Source organism: Balaenoptera ricei, chromosome X (assembly GCF_028023285.1).
Source record: "Balaenoptera ricei isolate mBalRic1 chromosome X, mBalRic1.hap2, whole genome shotgun sequence".
In the NCBI taxonomy this organism is placed as follows: domain Eukaryota; kingdom Metazoa; phylum Chordata; class Mammalia; order Artiodactyla; family Balaenopteridae; genus Balaenoptera; species Balaenoptera ricei.
The window spans coordinates 103744009-103758900 of NC_082660.1; the positions used below are offsets into that span (position 1 = coordinate 103744009).

Genomic DNA, 14892 nt, shown 5'->3' on the forward strand with positions numbered 1-14892 from the left:
ATACCAGTTTCCATTCAATGTCACTCATTTGATAGGGTAATTTTTTCTTATACTTATTCAATGTTCACTCTATTATAAATATAGGGTAATAGCTAAGAATGAGAGTTCTATAGCCATACAGCTGCTTTGATTTGAATCTTGGCTCTACCACTTGCAATATATATAATTTTGGGCAAATAGTTAACCTCTCTCTGTGCTTCAGTTTCCTCATCTGCAGTGCAGAGATAATAACCACATATCTCAAAATGCTGTTGTGAAGATGTGATGAGGTAATACGGGTAAAGTATTTGTAACACTGCTTGGCACACAGTAAGCACTTATTATTAACATCAATTACCCACTTCCTAACCTTCCAATACTCCCATGCCAATCTATCCATCCTTGAAGCAGCAACAAGAAGCCACGACAGTGAAAAATATAAATCAAGAACTGTTTCTTTATAATGCTCCACTTTAACTGAGGATGCATGTAAATAAATCTGTGTTGTGGTGCTATGATTTCAGTAAAATATTTCTGATCTAAAGCCTTGCTACTCAAAGTGATCTAAGGACCAGCAGGCATGGGCATTACCAGGGAGCTGTTAGAAATGCTGGCCCCACTGCAGACCTATGGAATCAGAATCTGCATCTGATTCCTGTGCACAGTAAAGTTTGAGAAACACTGCTGTCAAGAACAAGACCAAAAGCCTATAATGTGGATATATAAAAAATACAAATAAGATACTCCTGAGATATAGGCTACATAGCCAAACCAAATACATTCCTTTTCAACTAGAAAGAATCAGAACTATAATAAAAAACAAAATCTACCCCCCCAAAATTGTTTCCTTACCTAATGTTAAGGTATGTTAACATCTGTAGGTTTTTAATAGCTTCAGGAATGGTTTTGATGCAATTATGATATAAATTTAACGTTTCAAGAGGTGCAAATAACCAGACATCAGAAGGAATTTCTGTAAAACGATTTCTTGAAAGATCTGAAAAATAAAAGTAATGTTTGAGTGTCAAACATACACCTGTATTTCTGGTAATTAACAGAACTATTTTCATACTTGCTGAATCACTTAGAATCCAAGCAACTATTTTAAATATTGACCTCATGGAAAGTCTGTTCATTAACAAACTGTACTTTATATACATCACTATCTTTAAACATTATCTTTTAAAGTACCAGTGAGGAATTCTCTCTGATATTTAAAAACATGAATAAAACCTCCCCTGATCCCACATCAACCTCCATCCACCTCTGCCTCCTTTACAGCCAAACTTACATAAATCTACAACATAACTGTCTTACTTACCATGGACTTCTCAACCCACTGTAATTTGCTCTCTATTCATTCTCATGCCCACCAAGGTCACCAACAGCCTCCATTATCAACCACCAGTCATCCATCTGGAAACATTTCTCTTCCCTTGGCTTGGAAGACTACATTTCTGGATCATTTCCTATTATCTCCCTGGCTACTTCTTAGTCTCTTGCTAGATTCTTCTCTACCCGTACTGTGAATGTTAGTATTCCTAAGGGCTGTGACATAAGGTACTCTTTACTTAAGATATATACTCTATTAGGTGATTTTATCCAAAACTGGGGTTAGTATTCATATATTGACAAATTTCAAATTAAATATATGTTTGAACACCTATGTTCTAATCTTTAGGACTTCCCCTGGATAGCTCTCAGGCACCTCAAACTCTCCAAGTGTAAAATCGGAACTGAAGATCTTCTTCCACATATCTGTTTCTCTCATCTTAATGTCACCAACGTCCTCCTCACGAGCTGCTCAAACCAGAAACTTGATGTTTGCCCTTGATTCCTTCCTCTCCTAAATTATTCCAGGTACACACAAATATACTTCTATTCATTTAAGTTTTCATAAAAATAAAATCATGGAATTATTATAACTATTATACCTCTATTGACAGTTTATTTGTTAAATGAAATTTTGAAAAATATTTAGGATATCATGTGGCAGGTTGAAAAAAAATACCCTAAAAGAGTTTCTCAACCAAAGGACTATTGACCTTTTGGGCTGTGTAACTGTTTGTTGTATGAGGCTATCCTGGGCATGGTAGGATATTTAGCAGTATCCCTGACAACTACCTACTACATGCTAGTAACACCCTCTAGTCATGAAGGCCAAAATATGTCCCCTGGAGTACAAACCCTCCTACCCCTGTAGAGAACCACTGCCGGAACAACTATCAAATTAGCTATCTTACAGTAGGAAAATACTTTGCTTACACAACTTCATTATACTTATTTGGTTAAAAACATAAGACTATCATTCACCTCTGTCAAGAAGAACATCTATAGTGTATTTTAGCCCACTGTACGTCACTTAGCATCTGGTATGCCCTCATAAGAACAGTTTCCTACAAACACTCAACTTCCTCACTCTGAGGGATGAGACCTACATATTTAGCAGTATAATAAATTCCCTATTCAGAATATTAATATACATGCATTAATATGTTTTTATATATGTGTGTATACACACACACTCACCTAATGCAAAATTTCATAATTGGCTAAAGAAAACTTTAGTTATGATTATATAATATAAAGATTAATTTGGATTCTTCTTCCTCCAACCATAAGATTCTGAATAACTAAATAAAAGGATAGACAGAATTATTAGAAACCAAATTCTGAACTTTCATTTTCCTGGCTCACCTCCTCTGAGCACCCAAGCATTGTACAGTTCTATTTAGGGGGAAAAATTAAGTCATTTTTTATTTTAGTTTAGAATGTTTCTTTTACATTTGACTTTTACCTCTTATTCTTGTAACTTCAGAATCCTGGGAGTTGGGCTTCCCTGGTGGTGCAGTGGTTAAGAATCCGCCTGCCAATGCAGGGGACACAGGTTTGAGCCCTGGTCTGGGAAGATCCCACATGCTGCGGAGCAACTAAGCCCGTGTGCCACAACTACTGAGCCTGCGCTCTAGAGCCCGCAAGCCACAGCTACTGAGCCCACGTGCCACAACTACTGAAGCCCGCGCACCTAGAGCCCGTGCTCCACAATAAGAGAAGCCACCGCAATAAGCCCGCGCACTGCAACAAAGAGTAGCACCCACTCACTGCAATGAGAGAAATCCCGTGTGCAGCAATGAAGACCCAACATACCCAAAAATAAATAAATAAATAAAAAAGAATCCTGGGAGTTGGGAGTTGAAAATTACTGATTACAGTTAACTTGAAATACTAAAAACAAAATTATGCCCAGTTTCTTATTCTGTATATCTAGTAAGTACTCATAGATAATACACTGGTCCTAGAAACAGACGATGGTAGCTTGCATTGAGACTGCAAGAATAGGGATAAAAAAAAGTAGATAGAATTTGAAATATATTTGATATTAGTACTTCCAAGAATTGCGCAAGTGATTGTTTATGTGGGATAAATAAGAGGTAGTAATCGAGGATGGCACCCAGAATTCTGGCCTAGGCAACTAAATGATGCTACTTAATAGAAGAGTGAGAAGTGGAACAGGATTTTTGTTCTTGTTTTCGCTCGTACGGTTTTGTTTTGTTTTTTGAAACAGAGGTTAGAATCAAGGGTTCAATTTTATATTTGTATAAACTGAGATAACTGAAAGATATCCCATAGGGGACTGTGAAATGGACAGTTAATCAGATCATTCTGGATCTCAGACGTGAGCTCTGGGATGGATATATTAAACTGAAAGTTGTGGGAATATGGTTAGCACTCTAAAATCATAGAAATGGAAGACATCACCTAAAATCAGAGTATTGAGTCAGAAAGAAAGTTCAAGACTGGGCCATCCAGAAGAACAAGATTAACAAGTTGAGCAGAAAAAAAACAGCAAGCAGAGAAGACTGAAAATAGTAGTCAAGAGAAAACACAAGAAGCGTAATAGAGAGAATGTTCAAAGAAGTAACCAGAGAAAAAGCCAAAATATCAGTATTAATAATTTAAATAGTATCAGGATATTATTTTAATAATTTATATATTATTGTATGATGCTTCATGTTCTTTCGCCTCCAAAAACAAGACTATTTAGTTAAATTACAACATAGCTACAATCCTGCAGCCTATGGAACAAAAACCACATTCACAGAAAGATAGACAAGATGAAAAGGCAGAGGGCTATGTACCAGATGAAGGAACAAGATAAAACCCCAGAAAAACAACTAAATGAAGTGGAGATAGGCAACCTTCCAGAAAAAGAATTCATAATAATGACAGTGAAGATGATCCAGGACCTCAGAAAAAGAATGGAGGCAAAGAACGAGAAGATGCAAGAAATGTTTAACAAAGACCTAGAAGAATTAAAGAGCAAACAAAGAGAGATGAACAATAAAATAACTGAAATAAAAAATACACTAGAAGGAATCAATAGCAGAATAACTGAGGCAGAAGAACGGATAAGTGACCTGGAAGACACAATGGTGGAATTCACTGCTGTGGAACAGAATAAAGAAAAAAGAATGAAAAGAACTGAAGACAGCCTAAGAGACCTCTGGGACAACATTAAACACAGCAACATTTGCATTACAGGGGTCCCAGAAGGAGAAGAGAGAGAGAAAGGACCCAAGAAAATATTTGAAGTGATTATAGTCGAAAACTTCCCTAACATGGGAAAGGAAATAGCCGCCCAAGTACAGGAAGCGCAGAGAGTCCCATACAGGAAAAACCCAAGGAGAAACACGCCGAGACACATAGTAATCAAATTGGCGAAAATTAAAGACAAAGGAAAATTATTGAAAGCAGCAGGGGAAAAATGACAAATAACATACAAGGGAACTCCCATAAGGTTAACAGCTGATTTCTCAGCAGAAACTCTACAAGCCAGAAGGGAGTGGCATGATATACTTAAAGTGATGAAAGGGAAGAACCTACAACCAAGATTACTCTACCGGGCAAGTATGGAGAAATCAAAAGCTTTACAGATAAGCAAAAGCTAAGAGAATTCAGCACCACCAAACCAGCTCTACAACAAACGCTAAAGGAACTTCTCTAAGCGGGAAACACAAGAGAAGAAAAGGACCTACAAAAACAAACCCAAAACAATTAAGAAACTGGTAATAGGAACATACATATCGATAATTACCCTAAACGTGAATGGATTAAATGCTCCAACTAAAAGACACAGGCTTGCTGAATGGATACAAAAACAAGACCCATATATATGCTCTCTACAAGAGACCCACTTCAGACATAAGGACACATACAGAGTGAAAGTGAGGGGAATGGAAAAAGATATTCACAGCAAATAGAAATCAAAAGAAAGCTGGAGTAGCAATTCTCATATCAGACAAAATAGACTTTAAAATAAAGAATGTTACAAGAGACAAGGAAGGACACTACATAATGATCAAGGGATCAATCCAAGAAGAAGATATAACAATTATAAATATATATGCACCCAACATAGGAGCACCTCAATACATAAGGCAAATGCTAACAGCTATAAAAGAGGAAATCGACAGTAACTCAAAAATAGGGGGAGATGTTAACACCTCACTGACACAAATGGGCAGATCATCCAAACAGAAAATTAATAAGGAAACACAAGCTTTAAATGACACAATAGACCAGATAGATTTAATTAATATTTATAGGACATTCCATCCAAAAACAGCAGATTACACTTTCTTCTGAAGTGCACATGGAACATTCTCCAGGATAGATCAAATCTTGGGTCACACATCAAGCCTCAGTAAATTTAAGAAAATTGAAATCATATCAAGCATCTTTTCTGACCACAATGCTATGAGATTAGAAATCAATTACAGGGAAAAAAAATGTAAAAAACACAAACACATGGAGGCTAAACAATACGTTACTAAATAACCAAGAGATCACTGAAGAAATCAAAGAGGAAATCAAAAAATACCTAGAGACAAATGATAATGAAAACACGACGATCCAAAAAACCTATGGGATGCAGCAAAAGCAGTTCTAAGAGGGAAGTTTATAGCAATACAATCCTACGTCAAGAAACAAGAAAAATCTCAAACAATCTAACCTTACACCTAAAGGAACTAGAGAAAGAAGAACAAACAAAACCCAAAGTTAGTAGAAGAAAAGAAATCATAAAGATCAGAGCAGAAATAAATGAAATAGAAACAAAGAAAACAATAGCAAAGATCAATAAAACTAAAAACTGGTTCACTGAGAAGATAAACAAAATTGATAAACCATTAGCCAGACTCATCAAGAAAAAGAGGGAGAGGACGCAAATCAATAAAATTAGAGCTGAAAAAGGAGAAGTTACAACAGACACCGCAGGAATACAAAGCATCCTAAGAGACTACTACAAGCAACTCTATGCCAAGAAAATGGACAACCTGGAAGAAATGGACAAATTCTTAGAAAGGTATAGCCTTCCAAGACTGAACCAGGAAGAAATAGAAATTATGAACAGACCAATCACAAGTAATGAAATTGAAACTGATTAAAAATCTTCCAACAAACAAAAGTCCAGGACCAGATGGCATCACAGGTGAATTCTATCAAACATTTAGAGAAGAGCTAACACCCATCCTTCTCAAACTCTTCCAAAAAATTGCAGAGGAAGGAACACTCCCAAACTCATTCTATGAGGCCACCATCACCCTGATACCAAAACCGGACAAAGATACTACAGAAAAACAAAATTACAGACCAATATCACTGATGAATATAGATGCAAAAATCCTCAACAAAATACTAGCAAACAGAATCCAACAACACATTAAAAGGATCATACACCACAATCAAGTGGGATTTATCCCAGGGATGCAAGGATTCTTCAATATATGCAAATCAATCAATGTGATACACCATATTAACAAATGGAAGAATAAAAACCATATGATCATCTCAATAGATGCAGAAAAAGCTTTTGACAAAATTCAACACCCATTTATGATAAAAACTCTTCAGAAAGTAGGCATAGAGGGAACCTCCCTCAACATAATAAAAGCCATATACGACAAACCCACAGCAAACATCATTCTTAATGGTGAAAAACTGAAAGCATTTCCTCTAAGATCAAGAACAAGGCAAGGATGTCCACTCTCACCACTATTATTCAACATAGTTTTGGAAGTCCTAGCCAAGGCAACCAGAGAAGAAAAAGAAATAAAAGGAATACAAATTGGAAGAGAAGTAAAACTGTCACTGTTTGCAGATGACATGATATTATACATAGAGAATCCTAAAGATGTCCCCAGAACACTACTAGAGCTAATCAATGAATTTGGTAAAGTTGCAGGATACAAAATTAATGCTCAGAAATCTCTTGCATTGCTATACACTAATGATGAAAAATCTGAAAGAGAAATTATGGAAACACTCCCATTTACCATTGCAACAAAAAGAATAAAATACCTAGGAATAAACCTACCTAGGGAGATAAAAGATCTGTATGCAGAAAACTATAAGACACTGATGAAAGAAATTAAAGATGATACAAACAAATGGAGAGATATACCATGTTCTTGGATTGGAAGAATCAATATTGTGAAAATGACTCTACTACACAAAGCAATCTCCAGATTCAATGCAATCCCTATCAAGTTACCAATAGCATTTTTTACGGAACTAGAACAAAAAATCTTAAAATCTGTATGGAGACACAAAAGACCCCGAAGAGCCAAAGCGGCCTTGAGAGAAAAAAACGGAGCTGGAGGAATCAGACTCCCTGACTTCAGACTACACTACAAAGCTATAGTCATCAAGATAATATGGTACTGGCACAAAAACAGAAACATAGATCAATGGAACAGGATAGAAAGCCCAGAGATAAACCCACGCACCTATGGTCAACTAATCTATGACAAAGGAGGCAAGGATATACAATGGAGAATAGACAGTGTCTTCAATAAGTGGTGCTGGGAAAACTGGACAGCTACATCTAAAAGAATGAAATTAGAACATTCCCTAACACCAAACACAAAAATAAACTCAAAATGGATTAGAGACCTAAATGTAAGACCGGACACTATAAAACTCTTAGAGGAAAACACAAGAAGAACACTCTTTGACATAAATCATAGCAAGATCTTTTTTGATCCACCTCCTAGAGTAATGGAAATAAAAACAAAAATAAACAAATGGGACCTAATGAAACTTCAAAGCTTTTGCACAGCATAGGAAACTACAAACCAGATGAAAAGACAACCCTCAGAATGGGAGAAAATAGTTGCAAACGAATCAACGGACAAAGGATTAATCTCCAAAATATATAAACAGCTCATACAGCTCAGTATTAAAAAAACAAACAACCCAATACAAAAATGGGCAGAACACCTAAATAGACATTTCTCCAAAGAAGACATACAGATGGCCAAGAGGCACATGAAAAGCTGCTCAACATCACTAATCATTAGAGAAATGCAAATCAAAACTACAATGAGGTATCACCTCACACCAGTTAGAATGGGCATCATCAGAAAATCTATAAACAACAAATGCTGGAGAGGGTGTGGAGGAAAGGGAACCCTCTTGCACTGTTGGTGGGAATGTAAATTGATACAGCCACTATGGAGAACAGTATGGAGGTTCCTTAAAAAACTAAAAATAGAATTATCATATGACCCAGCAATCCCACTACTGGGCATATACCCAGAGAAAACCATAATTCAAAAAGACACATGCACCCCAATGTTCATTGCAGCACTATTTACAATAGCCAGGACATGGAAGCTATCTAAATGCCCATAGACAGACGAATGGATAGAGAAGATGTGGTACATATATACAATGGATTATTACTCAGCCATAAAAAGGAATGAAATTGGGTCATTTGTAGAGACATGGATGAATCTGGAGACTGTCATACAGAGTGAAGTAAGTCAGAAAGAGAAAAACAAGTATCGTATATTAACGCATATATGTGGAACCTAGAAAAATGGTACAGATGAACCGGTTTGCAGGGCCGAAATAGAGACAAAGATGTAGAGAGCAAATGTATGGACACCAAGGGGGGAAAGTGGCGGGGGGTGGGGTGGTGTGATGAATTGAGAGATTGGGATTGACATGTATACACTAATATGTATAAAATAGATAACTAATAAGAACCTACTGTATAAAAAAATAAAAAATAATAATAATATTATGAGTTCCCTTAGGGAATTTAATTAAATTCATAAATTATTTTCTGAATGAGCTAATATATTTATTTAGTAAATACCACTTAAAATTACAATTATTATTCTAATTTAATTAAGTAAAGCATAATAAAGTTAAAATTAAAACTGAAGCCATTACAAAGACTCTAATTAAGGAAATCTTGTTCTAGGCTTTTTCAGATTTTAAATATGTATAAACATCTTTTCTAAGAATTGGGTAAACAGAAAAAGAGTGCCAAAAGAAAAATACAACCATAGAGGCAAAGATAGGCAATAACACAAAACTGTATTTTAATTTCTTGATCTCACACTAACAGCATCTCATATTTTCCTTCAAAAAAGTGAAAATTAACTTTTACATAGATATAATGGATAAAATTTAAACTCTGATTTAAATTTTTTATCTTGTGATGTACAATTAAACCATAAGGAAGTTTTTATAACATTAAAAATCATTTAATGAACACATGCACTGGGGCAACTAGAATAACATGACTAAAAAAGAACATATACTCAAGAAGTACATGCCAAATTGGTACTTTATTTATTATGGTTCCATCTAAAGATGGAAAACAAACTGTTAATTTACTCCTTATGGGGAGATTCATTTCACAACAGCTTTAAAGTGTGCCTTCTTAGGGGACAAGTAGGACTTGGGAAAAGACAATTATAAAGATGTTTCACCTTTCCCACACACTAAAAAAAGGAAATTAAAATTTGCTCCTTATCTTCCTGCAGTAAGCTGAATGGTGGCCCTCAAAGATATCCGGTCCTAATTCCTGGAACCTGTGAATGTTGGCTTATAGGGTAAAAATTTTTACAGATATAATTAAGTATCCTGCAATGGAGATTATCCTGCATCACCCAGCTGGGCCCTAAATGCCATCACATGTATCTTTATAGGAGAAAGACAGAGGGAAATAAGACAGACACATTGAGGAAAAGGCCATGTGAAGATGGAGGCAGACATTGGAGTGATGTGGCTTAGGAATGCCAGCAGTCATCAGAAGCTGGAAGAGGCAAGGAATGGATTCTCTGCTAGAGCCTCCAGAGGATTTACGGTCCTGCTGAAACCTTGATTTTAGCTTCAAAAGACTTATTTTGGACTTCTGGTCTCAAGAACTATAAGAGAATAAATTTCTGTTGTTTCAAACCACCAAGTTTGTAGTCACTAGTTACAGCAGACACAGAAAACAAACAGATTTCTCAAAAATCAGAATTAATGAGAGAATGCCTGCAAAAAAATTTTTAATTAAATAGTTGTACATTTTTTTCTTAAACAGTAAGGTGATATCTCAGTTAGTATCCTTGAGGATAAGTTCCTTTATAACCACTGAACTATTTTTCTTTTGTCTTGGTTTTTATTATAAAATCATATCAAGCAGTATTGGCAATAACTCAACAGTAGACAGACTGCTGTGTACTGTTTCCTGCCTCCTTCAAATCGCTCCTTGTAAAACTGCTGGGAGCCTGTTAGACATTAATAGATCATTTTAAATAATCTGATCTAAATTATGTTCTGTATCACTCTTGAGCTTCAGAGGTCAAAGAAGCTAGAGAAGGGAAGAGAGGAGTCAGATGGAATGGAAGTCTGTTTGCTGCCCCCCAAGCTGTAGCCACAGTAGCCACAGACGGGTCCATCTGTCACTCAGTGCATTTCTTGGCCCACCGGCTAGCATTTCTGCCAAGATATAGAAAATGACTTCCAGAAAGTATACTATTATACTGTACTAATTATAGTTTTATTTTACTCAGTGTTCAAAAGGCTGTATGTCCTTTGTCACATATTGTTAAAACGAACTAAGATACATGAGTCTTCTCTGGGTGATAATTAATAATATAGATTGCTATAGTCCCTCTTATTTTAAAAAAATGCCAGATTATGTTTGAAAATCTGTCACATTATCACCCATGGAAAAACTTCTAACAATGATGTGTGTTTTAGAAAACACTCATCATTAACAGAGATAGAGAATTTTCCGCTTAAAGAAACATGACAGTTAAGTAGAGAAATAATTTGAAGTCAGAACTTTAAATTCACATCAACAATAACCTAAGTGGAACTGAAGCAACTGTCTCATGTGTGCGCGTGTGTGCGCACACACGCGCCCTCCACATATGCTAGGTCAGAAGGCTATGGGCTTTGCATAATCATTTCTAATTCTCATAACAACCTTATGAGGTAGCCACTATTCCTCATTATATGAATCAAAGACATATTGAATGGCATGACTAATGTTAAAAAACTAGTAATAACTGACAGCAGAGGGGTTCCAAACTCAGATATGACTTCAAAGTCCATGTTCTATGTGTGCTTTTCCACTCCTCCAACACACTATTGTGACTTCCTGTCCCAGATTTCAAATATTCTGTTCCACTGGAACCACAAAGCAGGGTCAGAGAAATTCTAAATCTCCTAACTACATTCATATCCTAGATTTCTTCTTGCAATAAGAAGCAGAACATATATCTTACTTCAAGTCCCAATTTTTAGTTAAGAAATTATGAACACCATTATAAAGCTCTCAGCTGTTCCTAATTTACCATTTCAGGACTGTTTAGTCTGAGCCAAAACATAGCTTTCTTGGCTCCTTAAAGAATGGACCCTTATTAATTTTTCAATATTTTAACCAACTCAATATACAAAGATTAAAGAAAATTAAAAAGTAAAGGAGTTTCTTCAAAAGATTTGTAACATTTTATAGGCTGAGTACCTGTCAAGAACTCTGAAGGATCTGAGACTTTAGCCTACTTGTCAGCCAACAAGCTAGCCTACCACAGTTGAATGGAGGCTGGCAGAAGGCATGAGACTCCTGTGTGTCAAAGGACTTTATTACTCACAGCACGGCAAGTGGCATGAGCAGCAAGTCTGTATCAGTTCCTCTTGCCCCCCAAATCTCACAGGGGTGACATATATGGGTATAGATGGATACCTGCACATACAATACATCACATTAAAGGAGAGGAAGTCTAAGCTGAGGGAACCCAAATCTTTTATAATAGATAGTACACATGCCTGCACTTTGTTCGAAGGGAGACATTATTTTACTGGATAATAAGCATGATTGTCCTTTCTTCCAAAAAATAGTCCTGAACAAAGGGCAGTTAGTGCCTCACTCACAAGATATGCAGAAACATGAGACCCATGGAAAATTATCTCCCAAGGTGTACATTCCTTATTGACCACAGATCAGAAGTTGCAGCCTCACCACAGAAAATACACAAGGTAAAATAATTAAATATCATAAGCATCAAATTCTCTGTGGTTCTGCCCTTAGAGTCTGGGACAGAGGCAGGCAAATCCTGATTCTCACCTTCCAAGTCTCATTCTTATTTCCCAGGCAACATTCTGACTTGACTCATAGGCTGTGCCGCTCATTCAAAATTCCATTAAGCACCATGAATTAGGTACTAACGTGTTAGGGTAGGTTAAAAGCCAGTCGGACACCAACTCTAAGCAATCCCAATTATTGTTCCACCCTAGCACCAAATATTATCGGCTCAGATAATAACACTTCAGTGAAAGGAACTATGCAAAAAAAAAAAAAATCACCCCCACTTAGTTCAACTAAAAGTGTGATTTTTTTACAAAGCTGTTGTGATGGGACCAATACTTCATAATCCTTGGGGTGTACCTCACAGTTTACAGAAGTTCTACAGACTGAAAAATGAGGTATAACTGTTATTTAGTAGATGAGCACTAGACTGTATCTGAACTATATTCTAATTCTACTGATGATTACCTACAAAAGATTGCCAAAATCACTTAATTACTACTCCTCATTATCTCAGAGCTACTGGAAATGAGTAAACATTCTGTAACAACCTAAAATCCTTAGAGGAAGCAAGCAAAAGAAACGACAGGAAAATTATCAATTTGTACCTAATGATATATAATGTTCATAAATATATAAAATAAAATGATGGAAATTGACTATTATATTCAGTTCTTATTACATGGAAAATATATGCTAGAATTATGTCTTTAGGAGAGTGCATAAAATCAACTAACTAAAATACTTATTTCCTAACATGAAAATGAAAAAAATTTTCTGTGCTCTTCAGTAATTGATATTATTCAAATGTGAGCAGTTACAGCACGTAAAATCTGATTAATACGCTCTCAAATACTAATGCTTCCTTATCTACTTTTCCATCTAAAAGAAGTGTTAGGACTAGAAACAAAAGCAACAAGAAAACAGGAGGCACCACAGCTGTCTGTCAATGCAAGAATGGAGAGTGTCTTTGAAGTATTAGGCTCTGATGTCGGAACCTGATGGGAAATGACAACCCCATGGCTCTGGCATCTGCTTTCAACAGATGCCCTCAGCAAAGACAGGTGATTTCTTGATTCAGTATTCCCTAGAAGGGTATTGTGCTGTCATTCAGGACAAGATAATGAAAAGTCAGTCTATAACATTAAAGCCTTGTTGAATGAGTAAGATGTACAGCTCAAGAATTTCTAAGCTACTCCATGATGTTAAAATATTAACCATAAGTACAGTGGAGAGGAAAAAAAGTATGAAGTAGATATTAGAAAAAGTGAAGAAAAAAATGCTTTAAAGCCAACAGTTATGAGAAACAATAACACGCAGACCTTAGTGACCTGCAGCAACCAATAATGGAAGGCTCCTTTTGAGCACAGGCACTTTGAGAAGCAAGGGGGCAAACAAAAACAGATGCTGCAAGGAGAAACCACAGCTGCTAACCAGAGGGTAGATTATATGCATGCTCAGTGAGAAAAGGACTGTGAGTCATACAACTATTAAGCCACGTGGAAGGACAAGACTTTATTTTTTTTTAAAGGGGGGAGGGGCAGCTCTATGCACAGTTGTCTGTAGGAAATTCTACAAAGTGTTTCAATTTCACCAGAAATAATGCAGTATAATGACATTCAAACATCAAAGTGATGTTTGAGAATGACACTATACTTCAACCCCTATAAAATTTATTAGACTATAAATTTGGCATTTTGAATTCATGTAGTATTATTTATTAAGTGGTTCTTGAAAAACTTTTATTTTCAAAAGACAAATGTTAGAGCCTCATCACATAACTTTTACTAAAATAAATTCCAGATGGAAGAAAAAAATAAACATGAAAAATGAATCATAAAAACTAGCAAAACATTCTAGTGAATAGTCACTCAATTCTAGAATGAGGGATGGACTTTCAAAGCATCAAATAAAGAAATAATTCACAAATGAAAAGATTTCTAGATTTAGCTACATAAAAAGGAAAACTGCAGTCTATCAAAAAGCAAAATGGGGCTTCCCTGGTGGCGCAGTGGTTGAGAATCTGCCTGCCAATGCAGGGGACACGGGTTCGGGCCCTGGTCTGGGAGGATCCCACATGCCACGGAGCGACTAGGCCCGTGAGCCACAATTGCTGAGCCTGCGCATCTGGAGCCTGTGCTCCGCAACAAGAGAGGCCGCGATAGTGAGAGGCCCGCGCACCACGATGAAGAGTGGCCCCCACTCGCCGCAACTAGAGAAAGCCCTCGCACGGAAACGAAGACCCAACACAGCCAAAAATAAATAAATAAATAAAATTAAAAACAAAAACAAAAACAAAAAAGCAAAATGATAACAACAACTCATAGATAAAGCCTGGCCCAAGGACATAAACAGATTCAAAAACGAAAATTATCAATGACCAAGATGTATATGAAAATATATTCAACCTCACTGTTAATCAAAAGAGATGTAAAGAATAAGACACTATAATTCACCCATCAAATTTAGAAGTTTTCAAAGATATTACTCAATGTTGGCAAGGCTAGTTTGAATTGGGCACTTCCCCATATACCGCT

The 14892-nt window shown here is 36.3% G+C and overlaps 1 protein-coding gene across 2 annotated transcripts in view; it reads right to left on the reverse strand.

Annotated features, from left to right (window-relative positions):
- LRCH2 (leucine rich repeats and calponin homology domain containing 2) overlaps positions 1–14892 on the reverse strand; it is a 95320-nt gene that overhangs the window by 62131 nt on the left and 18297 nt on the right. For both annotated transcript variants that reach the window (XM_059910031.1, XM_059910030.1), the window contains exon 2: positions 832–976. In XM_059910031.1, coding sequence (XP_059766014.1) covers positions 832–976 — 145 coding nt within the window. The remainder of the gene's footprint in view (positions 1–831; positions 977–14892) is intronic.